Genomic DNA, 17,474 nt, shown 5'->3' with positions numbered 1-17,474 from the left:
TGGCTACTTTACGGAAAAGACTCCAGCTCAATCCCCCTGTTGTATCCGAGGGGAAATAGGATCAGAAAAAGGAGAAGAAACGGGTCTAAAGTCACACAGAAGGTTAGCACCATGTCTCTAAGTCCAGGGCTCTTTCTAGTACATCTCAATGGCCCTGATGTCACCTGCTTCATCCCCTGGGGCCCACCTAAGAGCCCAGGAAGGGCATAGGACATGTTCCCATGCCCTTTTACCCCATCTCCCTTCTCCCCTGCAGTTAGTAGCAGCCAAGGCCAGTGACTAACCCTCCCAATGCTGAGGCCACTTGGGCATGCTCTTTATTGGTGTTTCCAAGGTTCTGGTGCCAAAGGGTCAGGGCTGTGGTGTGGGGCAGCGGGCCCAGAGACAGCTGGGAAAGACATATTTTGACATTAAAAAAAAAAAAGTTCGTGGGAAAGGCTCCTGTGTCCAGGTGCTTGGGGTGGAGAGGGGTGCGATGTGCACTTTTCAGCCAAAGACACTCTTCGCAGGTCCAGCTTTGGGCTTCTCAAAGACAGTCTCTGTGCCTGTGCGGGCGCGGCTGAACACAGATGGGGCAGCTGAGCCGGCTTGCTCTGTGGGGAGGAGGTATGGGAGGTACCATTAGGGACCAGGCCTGGCTTCCTCCTAGGGAAGTTCCCTTGTATTGAGAGCAGCTCCTTCTAAGCCCAGAAAAAAACCCATGATACCCACCCCACAGCCACCACAGGCAGATATCCCCCAACCCCATGTCAAATTGCAGTCCACCTAGAGGACACTCACCACATTCCCGCATAACCTGGTAGGTCTTGGACTTGATCGCCTGGTTCTTGGACAGGTTCCCTCGGGCCCCCTTCAGGTCCTCCTCCTTCACAGGGGGACGCTTCTTCTTGATGGGAGCTTCTGGAGCGCCAGCCTGGGAAAACCCAGAGCCATATCTTCTCTGAGTCCTCAAGGCAAAGACCCCTTTCCTGGCTCACTGAGCTCAAGCAGGTTCAAGGCCCATTCCTTTTCCAAGAAGCTGCAGTGACACCCCATTTCCTGTGCGTCTCCCGCGCCCCCATGGCCTGACCCATACACCTGCTCTTCCCCCACAGACTTGGGAGCTGCTGGCAGCAGTGGCCACCACAGCCTCATACTGGTCTGTCTGCCTATCCCTGAACAGGACAAAGGGGAAAGGGCCTAGCTTTGAGGCTGAGCAGCCCTAGGGAATTTGCTGAGTTCCAAGACCTGATGTTGGGTGGCAAGGGGTCTCTTAGAGATTGCCTCTGTCCAGAAAAGCAGTATTTTTACTTGGTGTGTCTTTGGAAGGGAATGGGTAGACAGTCCAGATGTCCACAAAGTGACAGTCCAAACTTGACACCCATCCTTGGAGCAGACAACAAGGACAACCCTCCTTGGCAGGCTACGTCTATGTGTCTTTCCAGCGCTGGGACATTCAGAGTCAGTGCTCACCCTACTCACAACCCCAGGCGCCTGTGAGTCTGAGGCCTTATTCCTTCCTAAGCCCTGGAGGCAGGTGCAGGGATTCCCTTCCTCAGCCTGGGCTAGTCTCTGGGACAACAACCCCCCTCCCCCATAAAGACACACCCTGCTGGAGAGATATAGGGACACAGAGCTGAGCACCTACAGGCATAGCCTCCAGCACACACACACACCACACACACACTAATATACACACAACTGTACGCACTGGGCTATATAGGCACACACACACACACACACACACACACACACACACACACACAAAGGGACATGCAAGATTTATAAAGGGGCCACACACATTTCCCACCACCCCTCCCAACAAACCACAGAATAACCAAAGCAGAGGTGAACAGGGATTCACTAGGTTAAGGTGAGACCCAGGTTGTCCCCCGCAGGCCTGGCCTCCCAGGGGCTGTAGTGCCTCCAGTTTATCCTTGGATCTTAGTTCAAGACAGCTGCCAAAGATGACGGTGTCCAGGTCTCCACCCCAACTCCCTTTGGCTCCAACACAGCCCATGCTGGGACCTCCTACCTGGGACATAATGGGTGCTGTGCAAGAGTTGGCTCTCTGAAGGTGCCTCTCTGGCAGACAGTAGCGAGGGAAGAGATCTGTGTGGAGCCTGGCCCTCCGGAGCTTATATAGCCTGCTTGCTTATCCCGGGAAGTCACTCCCCCATCTCCAACAGGCTCCCCGATGATTCAGGTCCACACAGCCACTAGTTTCAGAGTTTATTCTCGGAGATGATGGGGGCAGCAGCCCTGGTGAAAGCAGACAGCTGGGAGACCCTGCACTCTCGGGAACAGCTGCCATACTTGCAGGTGGGAGGTGCTGGCACTGGTGGCGACTGGCTGTGTTTATGAATGTGGGTTCAGGAATGTGTGTGACAGTTTGGGTTGTCTGTCTGCAGTGGCCCATCCCAGTGTAGGGGGCTGTCCGTGAGGAAAGGGAGGGCCCTGAGCTGGGTTGGATGCTCTTTGCTTTCCTTTCTCTTCCACCCTTCCTGTGGATTTCAGTGGGAAGTGACTTTCTATCCCCGAACTGCAGCAGGGCAGAAGTTTCCAGCATCTGGTGCTCAGAAGCATTTGCTTAGGGTGAGCTCCCCCAGCCATCATGACAGACCCAGAGCAAGGGGCCACTGCTTGCTCACAGATGAGAAAATTGAGGCCAAGGGGAGCTTGGGGGGCTGCTCCATCAGGTTTTGCTTGATAGCCTCGTCCTCTGTCCAGCTCCAGTGCATAACCTTGGAGACTGGCTCCCTTTCTAAACTGAAAGGGAAGTAAGGCAGTGGGTCAGGGGGGCCCAGGAAAGACCAGGAGATGCTTGGCTTTGAGGGCCCCAGGGAGAGCTTCTGTCTGACATGTGTCACGAGGGTGGGGTGGACCTGGGCTTACCAGGACAGTTTAGGTGCTGTAAGAGTGCAGGGAAGGAGTGAAGCCCATCCCAGGTACTGTGGAAGGGACAGGCTCAGGATCTCCTGCAAGATCACTTAGTTCCCCTCTGCTAGAGGCTTCCAACACCCTCATCTTTGTAGGGGAAGACCCCCAGGGCCATGAGGTAGGACTCTGAGCCTGGGGTGGGTGCGGGTAGTGGACATGATTCCCCTCAGACCAGACATGCTCCAGCTCCTTTCTTGTTTATAATGGAGATTATTTTTGTCCTTGAAGGCTCTAGGCAGATGGAACCCAACCAGGCACTGACATTTGGTCATTCCAAATGCCACTCCACTGGTGTAATACCTTAAGCCCCACCCTGATCCCCACTCTGGTCCTGGTCCCCAGGAGCCAATGCGAGGATTACCAGGCTTGGCCTGAGATAAGTGCTGACACGAGGAATGCCAGGACTCCAAGGGGCAGTGCAGGGCACACCAGCCCTGGCGAGGCCCCTTCCACCAGCACCAGGGTGCCAGTTGGGGCTTCAGCACTGCCCCACAGCTGGCTCTGCCCAGTCCATGGCCTCGGGACAGGATGTGGATGTTCCCTCCTCACACTACCTCCCAACATAACTCATTCCTCGGGAGGTGGACTGGCTTAGTCGCTCATTAGCAAGGAAGCGGACATGGCAAGAGCAAGTCTGGTTTCTTTCCTTGGCAGACGGGCTCCACTGCTCCCAGGGGGCGATACAAGGTTCCTTCTCACGCGGCTTCCTGGGGAGACTTCTAGCCCACTGGGGACCTTTTTTTTTTTCACCCCAATAAGCTATTTCAACACAACCAACAACCACAAAAGAGATGGTTTCTTTTTTAAAAAAACTGTTATAAGATGTCAAACTTTATTGTAAACCATTTTACAATGTTAAGTACATCGTCTTCCCTTTCATTTTGGAAACTGTGTTTCTGTGACTCATAACACGACTGATAAAACACCCTTGCTGGGATGGTGGACGAAGTGGGCTATGGTTTTGCTCACGTAGGTCTGACTTCTAGTAAACTTCATGAAAAGAAAAGTCAAATTTAAAACAACCAAACCAATCAAGGAACTGACCAACCTGCCCACCCACCTGCCCAGGAGCCCAAGGTGCTCAGTGTCAGACCAAAAGTCTCTTACCAAAAGCACTGTCCCTCAGGGCTGTCAATGTCTTACAGGGTGAAACAGAGCTCTGCCTCTTAACTGGAAGGGTGTGGAGTCAGCCCTGTCCCCTATGAGGTGGCTGCTGTGTCAGGACACCTGCTTTGACTTTCTGCAAAAAGGTCACTGAACTGTAGTCCAGAGGGTTGACCAAGGCCTGCTCCCTCCGGGTCCTGGGCCAGACTTCAGATGTGGACCCTGGGTCTACACTGCTGAAGGGAAGTTATGACTTGCATTTGAGCCTTTTTATATGTTCCCTGAAGAAAGAGGCATAAGAGGTGACATTAACCCAAGATTCCCTGTTGCCAGGGAGGGCACAAATGAAGTTTTGTGGCAGGAGGTCACCACAGTGCTCAAGGCTGAGGGGCCACACACCCTCACCTTGCACATCTTCCGGCTGTGTGGATGGAGAAATCACTGCCACTGGGGATCTCACCACCATCCCCCTTGCCATTATTAATGTCCTAGTGACAGCAAAAGGAAATAACAGCAACAACCTTCTCTTCCAATCAGATGATAGTTCTGCCTCATTAGTTTATTTCTAACAGTTACAAGAAACCTTCTCTTGACCTTGACTTGCAAGCTTCCATCATGAGTGTCTTGGCCAAGGTTCAGATTTGGACAAATCAGATTGACAGTGTACAATATCCCATCAGTATCCCATCATTTCTCAAGCATGGTGACACCTGCCATTGGCCAGTGAAGGGCTGCACCTCATAAGGCACCTTGGAACAGGTGGTGAAGAAACTCATCCCAGGGAGGGAGGACAGCTCAGGAAGAAGTCCTGACTACAGCTCTCTGCATCGCTCTCATGTGACAGCGTACCAGGTGAGGTCCCAGTGACTACTGGAGGCTCTCCTAGGGCATACAGACTCGTGTGTGCATGCACACGCACATCCACAGAGGAGGAGGGTAAGGCCAAATATGTGATTCCACACTGTCCGAGCCTGCATACCAAGAGGCCCCTGGTGATCAGACAGACTCGCTGTTTGGCCTCCACCATCAGCCAGTTACATAGCTGCAGCTCAGAGACTAAGCCCTTATTAACCATCAGGACACAGGACAACACTAGCACTCACTTGCTACCTTTGTCCCTCAAGCCCACTGTTCAATGGACACTTGAAGATGAGGTTCTCTGAGGTCTATACAACCCAAGTTTCCATCTTTTACAGACTGTGGTCCCCTACCCCTGAACCTGGTTTGGAAATGCTAGGACCTCAAGACCGAAAATGAAGTCCAACTCTGGGCGACAGTCTCCCCGGGAATGCCAGTCCTGGTCTTCCCAAATGCAACTCAAGAGAGCCCCACTGGAGATGTGGTGGGGAAAGACCACACTTGTGGAATGGGAGGAACCAAAGAGAGTGAATGAGAGCAGGAACAATGCAGGACCTAGGCAGTCTCTGTCTCGCTCACTGCCAGCCTCTCCCCTCCTCTGGTGGTGATACCCACACTGGTGGATTCACCTCCTACTGCACAGGTACAGTCCCTGCTCCTCACAGTGACATCTACTTTCCTGGAGGAAGATGGGCTGAGAGGGTCTCCCAAGTTATTCCACCATGTCAAGACAGGCAGGACCACAAGCAGCAGGGGACAGTTCCAGGTGCCTGGTTTAACAGTCTGGTTCACACGCCACAAACACATTCAGACCCAGTATGTTGAAGTGGAACACGGTTTTATGTAGGTTTAAAAAGGTGGTTCTGAGAGGAATGGCCTATGCACTTGTCTCACCTCAAGCCTGGGCTGTCACTTCTAGCCTGCATCGTACCAGTGTGGTTTTCTGTTCCTAAAGGTTCATGGCTGCCTCCTGGCATGACAAACCACTGCCACTCTACCCTGCTGCTTCCACAGAAGGAAAGTGCTGGGCTCAGTCAGCTCCACCTCCATTCATCAAACTCTCCGAGCCATAGGGGCCTATGGCCAGGCTGAGGAGCAGTGCTACACGTGAGGAGAGGATGTACCCTCTGGATTTAGACAGTGGGTTCTGTCACCTCTACCTGTTCACCCCAGCCACCATGCTCAGCAGAGTGGTGGTGGTGAGGCTGAAAACAGGCTCACCTGGCCAGGTGAACATTCTCCAGAGTGCTGTGCAAAATGAGCAGATGACAGGCACCAAAACAGGACTGGCTCTGCAGGCTGCTGTAGTGGAGGAGAAGAGGCTGAAACTATTTTATACTTGATATCTGGAGGCTCTGGGGAGAGGTAGGGAACACATATGAGCAGCCTGGTGGTCTTGATTCCTCTGGACACAAAGACCTAACTCTTAGGCTGCTTTTCCAGTCAAGTTTAACCAAGACCTCTAACCTGCCAGCAGAAATGCCAAGGAGAGTGTGGGCCCTGGCAGATCCCTGCGTGTTCCACAAGTACTAGGGCACACAGGTCCACCTTCAGACCAGTTGTCTCATGTTCAGGTTTGACCTTTCACAACCACTGTTCTGATTCCAGGCCAAGGCTGTCCATCCTGCCCTCAGGGGTCACTTGCCTCATCTTATCGTAGGACTTTACCTAACAATATCTCAAGTAAAAAACTCCTGACTTTTTCCTCCCACCAGCTCATACCCCATGAAAGGCAAACAAATCCATTTCTTTGGGGATTAAAAAGAGTTTTTAAATACAATAGTATGAAAATATAACTTAAAAATATAAAAGTCAAACAGCATACGGAAGACTTAAAAATCTGTTTTGCCCATTAGTCCCATAGGTACTTTGTAGGAAATAAACACATACTCAAAAAACAGTTAACACTGTCATAGCTCATAAAACCGGCTTTAGAAATCAAGAGTTACAAAAGCCATTTTGAGTAAGAAAGCATTCCATTTCCAACTTGGTCAGTAAGTGACTTTCAGCCCCAAGCACGTCATGTGTCCTCGCTGCCCGCAGCCTTGGGGAGAGACCCACCCGCAGTCTGTGCGGGCCTGTGTTTTCTTGTACCGCACCACCCAGTCAGACATAGGACAGGGGCTTCGGGGCCCTCACAACACTCTGCAGGACAACAACGAACAAACAAAGCTTCTTGCTTGCATATTTGGTCAGTGTTTGTAGTGCAACTGAGCGGGGACCTCCAGCTGCCCACGGCCCCCTCAGGCACTGGTTCCTCTTCCTTCTTTTTAAGTCACAGTAGTCTGGGGGCAGGTGGAGAGTGGGCAGAGACAGCGAGAGGAGTGGAGGTAGAAGAGGAGGGGCAGAGAGAGGAGGGAAGGGATGACGCTGCGGGGTGACCACCTGCTGACCCAGCAGCTGGCTGGGCCCCAAACTTGTCACCCCCAGCTTGGAATGTGTCATACAGGCAGCCCAAAGCGGTGCTTCTTTTTCTTCACAGGCTTGAGGGGCGTCAGTCTGCGGAGGTCCTCCTCCACGTCAGACTCCTCCATCTCATCATCAGCGGAGATCAGGATCTGGGCAGCAGAGAGGCATGGCTGAGACATGGCAGCAGCCCTTCTGCGATTGCCCTCCCTGGACCCCAGGCCCCACCAGGAGGCCTCAAGTCTTGTGCTTCTGTGGAAGATGGTGACAGGGAGGACCCCTTACACAATAAGACACGCTGGCCCACCAAAACCAGCACTGAGTCCACAGACCCCCGCCCCCTCTGCCAATGCTCCTCACTTTTCCATCCAACCTCCTGCTGCACCCAAACCAATCACACCTAACTCAGCAGAGACCTACAGCCCATGGTCATGCTGGTGGTCAGCTATGGTCAAGGAAGCTCAGCCTTGACACATGGACTCCTAGGGTCTTGAAGTGGCCCTAAATATAGGAAAAGCAAACTAAAAAGCCACAGGGGAACATGAGCTCCTACTACACGGACAGGGCAATTTTCCCCTGGACTGAACCTTGGGGGCTTTTTGCTTTCGATTATACCTTTACTGACTCCCTACAGCTTGTACAAAACAAACACATGCCAGGTCCTCAGCCTGGAGCACAAAGCACCTTGCCACCTAGCTCAGACTTCACCTGAACCTCACCGCTTGTCATTCCATTGTACACTCTGGAATAAATGCTGCACTGGCCATAGTGAATGTCACATTACGATCCAGATGCCAAATCACATGAACTGTGAATGCTCAACAGCTGTTGCATCTGCCCATAATGCTGTCTGTCATTCAAATGTTCACCAAGCTTACAATGTGATGCGCTCTGTGCCAGATTCTAGGAATACGTACCCAGAGAAGACCTACTCCCTATCCATCTTCCAGAACTCCCTCCAGATTGCCCCAGGGTCCTCACAGGGTTTTGTCTGCCTGAGCCTCAGAAAGCTTTGCAAGTGTGAGGATGAGCCATTTGTGCATTAGCCTGTCTCAGTCATTTCTGTGGTTCTGCTGGTGGCACAGTGCTTAGCACACCATGTGTTTCCCAGGGCCTCTTCTGGGCCAGCTTCATGTCTTGAGGTGGCACACAGATGTGCACTGGGCTCTGCGGGGCTGCCAGAACAAAAATTATTGCCTCTTTGCTGCATTCCTGACCACTGCTCTTCCCTGAAGTTCAAATCTTTGAACTTAGGAGACTAGGAAATAAGGAGTGTTGGGGTTGCCTGAGAGGTCTGGCTATTCCTGTATTTTAGAAGTTTCCAGGGCTGGGGAGATAGCTCAGCTGGTAGAGTGCTTGCCTTGCAAGCACAAGGCCCTGAGTTCGATCCCCAGTACCGCATAAAAAAAAAAAAAAGAAGTTTCCAGGTGGCTTAGCCAACACTTTCCTTGCTTCTCAGTGGTGGGCAGGGATTCAACACCTTACTGCCTGAAGGTCAACCATGAGGCCCAAAAGGGTCCTTGCCAGCTTTCCTGGAACAAGGCAGTTCCTCCCTTGCCTTTCTCCACTGCCAGGGTGGAAAGCCACCCCCCCAACAAGTCCCAGCCTCCTCCCTAGGAAGGCCGGTGGGATAGCAGGTCTGGGACCTGGCTAGATGGGAGTGGTGTGTGACCTGGGCTGTTCTTCACTCAGCTTCTTCTCCCTCCCTCTAGCTGGTGCTATGACTCAGCACCCAAGAGAAGACCAAATGCAAACACTACACCAGAGACCTCTGGGCCAGTGGTATGATGACCAGGTCCTCAGAGTCAGGGAGGCCCCTACCTCAGACTCCGACTCCTCGTGGGATGCTGCCCTCCGATAGCGAACTTTGCTCCCATTTCTTGAGTCCTGGTTGGCTCCCCTCTCTTCTAGTTTAGCTTTCGTCTTCCCTTTTCTCATGAGGAAATTGTCCACTACCCAGAACATCAATGCCTGTGGGAATAGAAATGCAGGTTACTCTGGAAAAAAAGCCACTTTCAAAGCAAAGCAGAGCAGCCCCCATGTCCACCCTTCCTCAGCCCATTCCAGGTTACAAAATCCAGAGGCAGGGGAAGAGAAACCTTATCTAGCCCCTTACAATCTCCCAGAAGCTTCGAGAGCAATTCCTAGACCTTATTTCCTTTGCTGCAGTTTTCTCATCAGAAAACAGGCAAGAAAATCCCTATCCTGTTCACCAAGGGGTTTCTCCTGTAAGTGACTGGCAGTCTTACTTGGGCCCAGAACCAAGGTCTCTGGACACCTGTTCTGGGCCTGCACAGGCCCTGTGTGGTGAAAGCACACTGTGTATCTGTGTGCCCAGGTCCTTTTACTGCTCCTCTCACTATTTCCTGGCTTTTAACCATTGTGTTTGTGAGTTTCTGAGGGCTGTCCTCAGGAATAAACAACTGAGGCACATTTGAAATAGTATATATATATATTTTTTAGTGGTGCTGGGGATCAAACCTAGGGCCTCACCTATACTGGGCACATCCCACTGAGCCATATCCCCAGAACCTCTCATCCTTGAGATGGGCTCTTACTAGGTTGAGATTACAGGTGTGTGCCACTGGGCCAGCTTGAATGATCTTGATCTAGAAGCTGGTGTCACACGTGGGGTGGGATGCCTCCATGGTAGGTCCCCGGCAGGGAAGGCAAGACAACTTTCCCAGGACCCTTCATCTTGGATGGGGGCCCTGCAGCAGGGACCTGTCTTTTGAGGAAGAAATCCTACCATTTCCAGGTCTTGGGGATGGGAATGAGGATGTGACAATTGGTCACACAGAAAGAAAGATCTGAGGGCTATGAGTTTTCTGTCAGACTCAGGACTCTGAACAGAAACCTTGGAAGGCAGGGCACAAAGCAGCGTAAAACATGCAACACGGCACTGACATTGACAAAGAAGGGGACGATCAGCATGACGATGGCCAGTTTCAGGTCTGGGTTTTCAATGGGATTCAGTAGGGCCACCTGTAAAGAGAAGCAGACACAGTGAGGTGAGGGACCACAGGGACAGGGCCCAGGGCTTAGCTTAGGCACTCCTCCAGAGTGATGGGAATAGTCCTCAGTTCCTTGGCTGCAGTCCCCCAGATCTGACTGTGAACAAGGGATCCTGTGCTGAGCAGTTAGAGCCTTCACAACTCTCCCCCGTTGTGAACTTGCAAAGTACAGTGTGCTTACAACCACTGAGCCAGAGCCAAGCAGTGGAGAGGGCCCTAAGCCTCTGGTAGGGAGTACAGGCTTTGGGGAATCAGAGGGAGGAAATTCAGCGAATACTCATTAGAGACACAAGTATTCAGGTGCCAGACCACCTTCTAGCAGAAATCCTGTACTCTAACCACCCTGGTTTATTTCCTAAAAATAAGACTCAGCTATAGATAAAACCAAAGGGAGGCCAAGAGCTGAGCCACTTGTTCTGGAAGACCCAGGCAGTTTCATGTAGGGATGAGCATATCTATGCAACACTGGGGTCAGGGGTCCAAAGGCCAGAGCAGGTGGAATCCATGGCCTCACTAGGGATTTGGCAGGATGGGGGACACAGATCATGAAAGCTGCCTATGGTACCAAATGGCTCAGTTAAACCACTGGTCAAGACAGATGTGGAAGGAGGACATTTGGAAACTGAGAGACAGAGTTGCAGTGTCTGAAGACTAATCAGATGGTTAGCAGCCCATGGGCAGGGACTATATTTCATTAGGTCAGTATATCCCCAGGCTTAATGTAGAGTAGATACTGTGTCCATGGAAAGGATAGATGCCATGTAAAAGTATGACAAGTTTAATAATAATCTTACGAAGAGCTGCCATATCAGATCAAGTCTGAGGTCCACTCATGGAGTTAAAACAAAAATTTGGTTTTCTAACAGGGCTGAGGCATGCAGATGGTGGGAAGAAGTCCTGAGCAAGGACTCCTAGAGCGGGGATAGGAGGCAAACCTTTTTCCACTGAAGTATGAGGAGGACTATGAAGACGATGGACTTTTCAAAGATCATGATCACGATGTAAAGGGCGCACTGCCCAAACCAGGCCCCACACTGCAGAGGGTCTCCTGCAGGGACAAGTGGGCGCTCAGTCATATAGGTCCAGCATCCAAATGAGACTGACCCCCTAGCCAACACCCCCACTGCACCTCCTGAACCCTCACGTTCCATCACATCCAGAACCTTGACTCCAGAGGTTTATAGTAAGCGTCCCACCAAGGCCCTAAAAATCACTCTATCCCTAACAGACAAATATGATATTTTAAAATCTGGGAATTCCTAATTTGGAAATACCAAATTGGTCTTCCTTTCAAGAGATTCTAAGATAGAACTGAAAGGCCCTAAAGTTAGTGAGTGCTTATGGCTGGAGTTCAAGCAGACTGGCTCCCTGTCTGCTGGCAGCAGAAGCTGTGTGAAGCAAGACTGCTATTATAGTGCACTGTTGATTTTTCCAGTGATCGGTGCTATCCTTCCTTTCCTCTGTCCATGAGCAGACGGACGTCACAAAGGCAGGAATCAACCTCTTTCTTTGTCCCCTATTTTTTTTTTTTACCTCCTATCCCTTATCCCACTTACTTCCTGGCCATCTCCACTGCCCTCAGCAGAAATCTGACCTAGGAGGAATTCAGAGTCCACTGTCTCATATGAGTGCCCCCCAAACACCCTGGCTAAGGACAAGAAAAGAAAGAAGCCTTCAAGGCCAAGTTGATGAGCTCAGGTCTGGGGCTGTGACGAGGGCGGATCTTTGATTCCATTACCATGATTGAGAAACTGAAGGGCCCCACAGCCCATAGTGAGGGACATTCAGGCCCTGAAGCACACCTAGAATGCTTCAAAAGGGACTCGGTGAAGGGTGGAGGACCTGCCAGTCCTTCTAGGAAATGATCTTCTGATATACATATCCCAGGGATAGGCCCCTGGGAGTCACCCAGGCCTCCCTTACATTGGAGACCTGAGGATGGTGGGTGTGGGGAAGGACACCAGGTTGCCCTGGAAGCTCTGTCTAAATACTGTTGGCCAGAACATTGGAGGAGAGTAACATTTCAGGAGAGGCAAAATACAGGCTTTGAGGAGAAAATCTGGCCCAAAGAGAAATCTCCAGCTTCTCACTGAGTCTACTGTTTCCCTGGCAATCCTTGTTCAGGCACCCATGCCCCAGGCCCCTGGCCTTGCCCAGGCATGCCACTGTTCTCAGGGGAAGCACAAGAGAATGCCTTTATGTAACTGTAATGGACAGAATACCAGTCCATTCCCTTTTCTGGAAAACACCAGAGAAGGGTGGTAGAAAGCCTGTAGAAATGCATCAGCCACCTCTTCTGAGTCCTTCCTGCCTGTTTTCACCTTTTCTACAAGACATTAGAGCCTCTTCCCTCGGCTGCGAATGGAGTTTTGCAATGCTTCCAGTAAACCACCTGACCTTATTGAGAAAAGTTCCCCAAAACAGCAGATGAAAATATTTGCTCCATTAAGTAAGACTAGGGATACAGGAACAGCATGTACTCCTGGGAAATGTCTCTGAATTGAGACTGGTGGGTCTGAAAGTCAGCAGAGCAAGTGACATCATTTACGTACCATCAAAAGGATGCCCACTTGCTTCCAGTATGTTCCCTCTATTTACTATTTAGCTGTGAGTGACTGACAAGAGGAAACACTTTCCACCCATCTGCATCTGCCTCCTTTCTGACTTTCTGCTGTACACCTGAGCTGCTGCCACCTTTTGTTTCAATTTCACTGCTAAAATAAGAAAGTTCAAACCACAGTGAAAAGAGAAAAAAGTGTCCATTATCCTGCTCTGACATACTGCCTCCTGTATGTCAGACCACATGTCACCATAGCCCGGATGAGTGCACACACACCTGTTTGTTTGCTCATTTCTGTTTCCCTTGATTCTCTGAAATGCTCCTTAGAGTCTTGTCGGAAAAGGACACACCTGATAGGCATGGTCAATGTGTCCTCCTTCTGACTGCACTGGAGAACCTCAGGAACACAGGTTTTAGTTTTGGTAAATTATCTCCTCTGAATAAGTTGTAGGAATAGGAGCCAAAAGGAGGCTTCTGCAAAGAATGGGGTGGGCAGCAAAGCCCACAAACCCAGTGCCCATGGGCATAGACCTCATTTTCAGGGAGACAGCAGTCTGGTCATCAGAATGCAGACATGTATCACCCAAATATACTTGCCCCCAGACATAAGTGTGGCTTATTCCCCAAGTCCAGTGACCTTCTCTTCAAGGAACCAAGCAAGTTACCTAGCAAACAAGCTCCTTTTCTTTATAACTTGAGATATGGAGCTACTGCCTTAAATGGATGGGCAGGCTTACAGGCATGATAGGCAGAATAATGGTCCACAAAGATGTTCACATAGTAATTCCTATAAGTCATGTTAACTAACGGGGGGGAATGATGGTTGCCAATGGAATTAAGGCTGCTTATCAGCTGTCTTTCAGATGGGAAGAGGGCAGAAGGTGTAACTCAGTGGTAGAACACTTGCTTGCATGTATAAGGATCTGAGTTGAATCTGTAGTATCACAAAGACAAACAAAAAGATTAAAAAAATTTTTTTAAATATACGGAGAGTTTTCATAGTGTCCAGGTGAGCCCAGTGTAATCATAGGGGCACTTGAAAGTAGAAGGTGGCAGCAGTAGGTCAGAGAAAGGTCAGAGTAGTGTGATGTGAGACAAACCTGACCCTGAAGACAGGAGGAAAGCCACAAGCCATGGAATACAGACAAACTTGGGAGGCTGCAAAGGGCAACACAACAATCTCCCCTACCATTTCTGGAAGTATCTGACATACTGATTTTAGTTCAAGACAATCATGTTGGATTTCTGATGGAAAGAACTATATGGTATTCAATTTGTGTTGTTTTAAGTCACTAAAGTCTATATTAATTTGTTATAACAGCAACAGAAAACAACAGAAATTGACAACTAGAAAACAACAGTAACAAGACTGTGGGAAGGGAGGCCCTCAGTGGTCCTGATAAAGGGCAGCTTTCTCTGGAGATAGCTGGCTTGAAAACTTAGGTTCCCAAAGGCAGTGGCTGAGTCCAGGCAAGAGGCCCAGGGAGGCCAAGTGGCAGAGGAGGAGGTGTATACACAGCCATTGCCCTCCTCCTTTTCCTTCAACTCTTGGGGATGCACACAAAACCTGTTAGGGAATGAAGGCCTCCGAATGCCTACTGTATCAGACCTGACATGCACTCCCAGGTCATACAGCTGACTGAAGGGGTCTACCTTAGCTAGGTCAGCTAGTTGAGTCGAGAGCCTTTGGAAGGGATCTCAACAGTAAGGAAGTATGAGTGCTAACTGTGGAGGTGGTCAGAGGGTTTGCGTATTTAAGTGGAGGGCACGAGGCCCCCAATCACCTACTAGCTAGGGATGTTTTGCGTGTCACTTGACTCCTCTATACCTTATCTATAGTCAGGGATAATGCGACAGTAGTCCTATGTACTGTGGTCCATTTCTGTCCTACAAGCTGAGGAACTGATGACTTGGGGAGTCTCAGAAATCTTTCTTGGAACCCCAGGAGGCACATGCTGTGTGCTGGACACTATCTTAAGTCAGTGACTCATCAGGCATCAAGTGACAGGGCTAAGAAAAGCCCTCTCCTGAGCTCATCTCCCCTCCATGGGGACAAACAATTACTTAAGATTTCTAGAAATACCTGAGGCATTCACAGCTAGCTCCACAAATCAGTTGCCCTTTTAAACTGTCAATCTCTTAGAGATCTCTAGCCATCTAGAAGTGAGTGGTCCCTGGGCCTACAGCCATGAGCTTTAGGGGAGGTATGACCAATATAAGAAGAGCGCAGATCTGGAATTCCATCCACACTCCCTCCCTCCCTCCTGTTCTGAGTGCCCTCTCATGGCAAAGGTTCCAATGCTGCTGCTCCAACTGAAAAGAGGAGTTCCTGCCTACAGACAGCAAGGCTAGTTGGGACAGTGGCAAAGAACTGATGTTACCTCTTAACCCTGTCCTGACCCTCCAGAGGGAAGTGATGGCCCAACAAGGGCACCTCATCAGCAGCCCCTGTTGGCACATCCAGCTGTTTCTCTTGCTCATAGCCAGCATGAGAGCAGCTTGCTACCAAGAATGTATCCAACAGGATCTGATGAGATGAGCCAGCATGCATAAGTTATCTGTTTTAAGCTTTGTCTCTGGCTGAAGATGGACCCTGTGACTCTGGAGACTGGGACATCCAGATGCTAGGTGGAGCACAAGCAGTTGGGAGAAAACAAGGCAACTTGGCCTCAGGAGGACAGATCTCCCAGACCTGGCTGTGTGAGTTCCACTCTAACAGTGGGGTGGCCTGGTGACCAGACAAGCACAGGCGTGCAGCAGAGGGAGGGGCAGGGAAAGTTTGGTAGGAATGAGGTGACCTTACAGTTGTGCAGGAGGGATTAGTGGTCTCCCTGAATTTAGGGTATCTCCTGGCTCCTGCCACCTTCCCTGGCACCAAGGCAAGAGCCTTGGCAATGAAGTGGGCACCCACACACACTCAGGGAGATGCTGCTCAGACCCCAAAACCAGCCCTTCCACCACACAAATGGCCACCCACTCCCACATCTTCTCTGGAGCCATCACCTGGTGGGCACCACCACACACCAGTCAGTGTTCAGGGCACATTACCATATTCACCAAAACGCAGGGATTCCCACTGTTGCCACTCCACCAAGACACTGACAGCACGCACTCCCACATAGATGAGCAGCATGCCCACAGTGGCATCCAGGAGGAAGTTGATGAGGTACCTGTGAGGAGAGAGCACATAAGCACAATCAGGATACAAAAGCCACTGAGCTAGGCCCTAGGTACAGGGCTTACCAGAGTTAGAGGTCAAGACTGATGGAGGTATAGCCTGAGAAGAAGCTGACTGACCCAGCATTTTTTTCTGACTCCCATGTTTTTTCTGGTCTTGTTTTCAGAGGGGTTGGTAGCCTTGAATGTGCCCATGTAAGAGGCTGCAAAGGGTGTGGCTCTTACTTCCAGGTCCCTGACAAGGGGCTAAAGTTAACAACTTGAGGGAGGGGTAAGAGAGGGACAAAAATGCTTAAAAAGTGAAAAAGTATTCCTGTCAGGCCAAGACTCAAGAGATGAGAGTTCCTGACATGGTGAGGAACTCACCATGAAACACTGACAAAAAAAAAAAGGTCCATCTGATGATTCTGTCTACTCTTTGATAGTCCAGCCCACGTGAGGTCCTGCAACAGTGCTGCTGCCCCAAGGCAGTTCTGGAAAATGTCTCCAGGGTTTCTTAGGCAAAGAGGGCAGAGCCATGTGGTCCTTGCTCATCCTGTGTATAAAGACGCGCAAGCAATGCTTTTACTCTTTAAAGAGAGTTTTATCCCCCTGCAACGAGGTCAGAGGATTGGAGGTAGAAGGAGAGGGGCAGGAGGCATGCCCACAGTGACCACATGTTCTGTTAAGATCTATGTCCACTGGACTGACACAAAACCCTTTCCCTCACCAAGGCAAGGCCCTTTACCCACCTGCCCTCCTTCAAGGACCCTGAACCCAGATCCAGTTGAGCACTGCTGACCACAGGCCCTCGTTCTCTATTGCAAACAAAGTGGAAGGTAAGGTCACTGGGTCAGGTACTGACCACTGTGATACCACATGGCTCTGACAACCCTGCAGATAAATTCCAGGACACTGAGAGACCTAGTTGCAGTATTTTGAGCTGCCACAGCTTGAGACACTTTATGGTCCTTCACTTTATAAAGGACCAGGACCTTCACCCCCGCCCCAGCTTGCACTTCAGTGATGTATACAGCACTCTGATCCCAAACAGAACATGCTGTGTTCCGTCCCCAGGGGCCAGAAAACAAGACTAGAGAGGGAAGGGGTGGTGTTTTTCTCCTGCCTGCCCTTCCTCTTTAAAGTCACAAGGGGTCACTCTCAGACCAGAGACAGAAAGAATAGCACTGGCTTCCAAGGCAATTTTTTCCTCTGGTGTGAAGTTACAAGGCTCTCAGACACTTAGATCTAATTGGTGTGGAGTTCTTCTCACACCTGAGTCCTTACATTTGAGACCCAGCCTGAAAACAACAAGGACAACTGATATACATATATGCCTACCGGTCATGCATTCATTCACCAAATACTTCTTGAGTCTACTGTGTGCTGTCCTTGGGAATAAAGATCAAATTCTACACTCTATACTCAATGTAGGGGAGATGGGCAGACAGCAGGGC

The 17,474-nt window shown here is 50.4% G+C and overlaps 2 protein-coding genes across 3 annotated transcripts in view; both read right to left on the bottom strand.

Moving 5' to 3' along the window:
• Window positions 1–292: 292 nt before the first annotated feature.
• Window positions 293–2,366, bottom strand: MUSTN1 (musculoskeletal, embryonic nuclear protein 1). The gene is made up of 3 exons (XM_079115754.1): window positions 2,015–2,366; window positions 781–913; window positions 293–593 (listed from the first exon to the last, which is right to left on the bottom strand). The coding sequence occupies exons 1-3, from the start codon at window positions 2,021–2,023 to the stop codon at window positions 487–489; spliced, it is 249 nt and encodes an 82-aa protein (XP_078971880.1). The 5' UTR covers window positions 2,024–2,366; the 3' UTR covers window positions 293–486.
• A 4,416-nt stretch (window positions 2,367–6,782) lies between these two features.
• LOC306646901 (store-operated calcium entry regulator STIMATE) overlaps window positions 6,783–17,474 on the bottom strand; it is a 49,334-nt gene continuing 38,642 nt past the window's right edge. The window contains exons 4-8 of one of the 2 annotated variants that reach the window (XM_079115751.1): window positions 15,910–16,031; window positions 11,237–11,349; window positions 10,195–10,272; window positions 9,109–9,258; window positions 6,783–7,539 (exon numbers count right to left, since the gene is read on the bottom strand). In XM_079115751.1, the coding sequence (XP_078971877.1) occupies window positions 7,525–7,539; window positions 9,109–9,258; window positions 10,195–10,272; window positions 11,237–11,349; window positions 15,910–16,031 (478 nt within the window). In that variant the 3' untranslated portion in view covers window positions 6,783–7,524. The remainder of the gene's footprint in view (window positions 7,540–9,108; window positions 9,259–10,194; window positions 10,273–11,236; window positions 11,350–15,909; window positions 16,032–17,474) is intronic. The other variant, XM_079115750.1, reaches the window with a different exon arrangement.

The sequence above is a fragment of the Sciurus vulgaris genome, assembly GCF_902686455.1.
Source record: "Sciurus vulgaris genome assembly, chromosome: 16".
NCBI classification, from domain to species: domain Eukaryota; kingdom Metazoa; phylum Chordata; class Mammalia; order Rodentia; family Sciuridae; genus Sciurus; species Sciurus vulgaris.
Note: the sequence above shows the minus strand (reverse complement) of the source record. Positions and strands in the feature narration are given on the sequence as shown.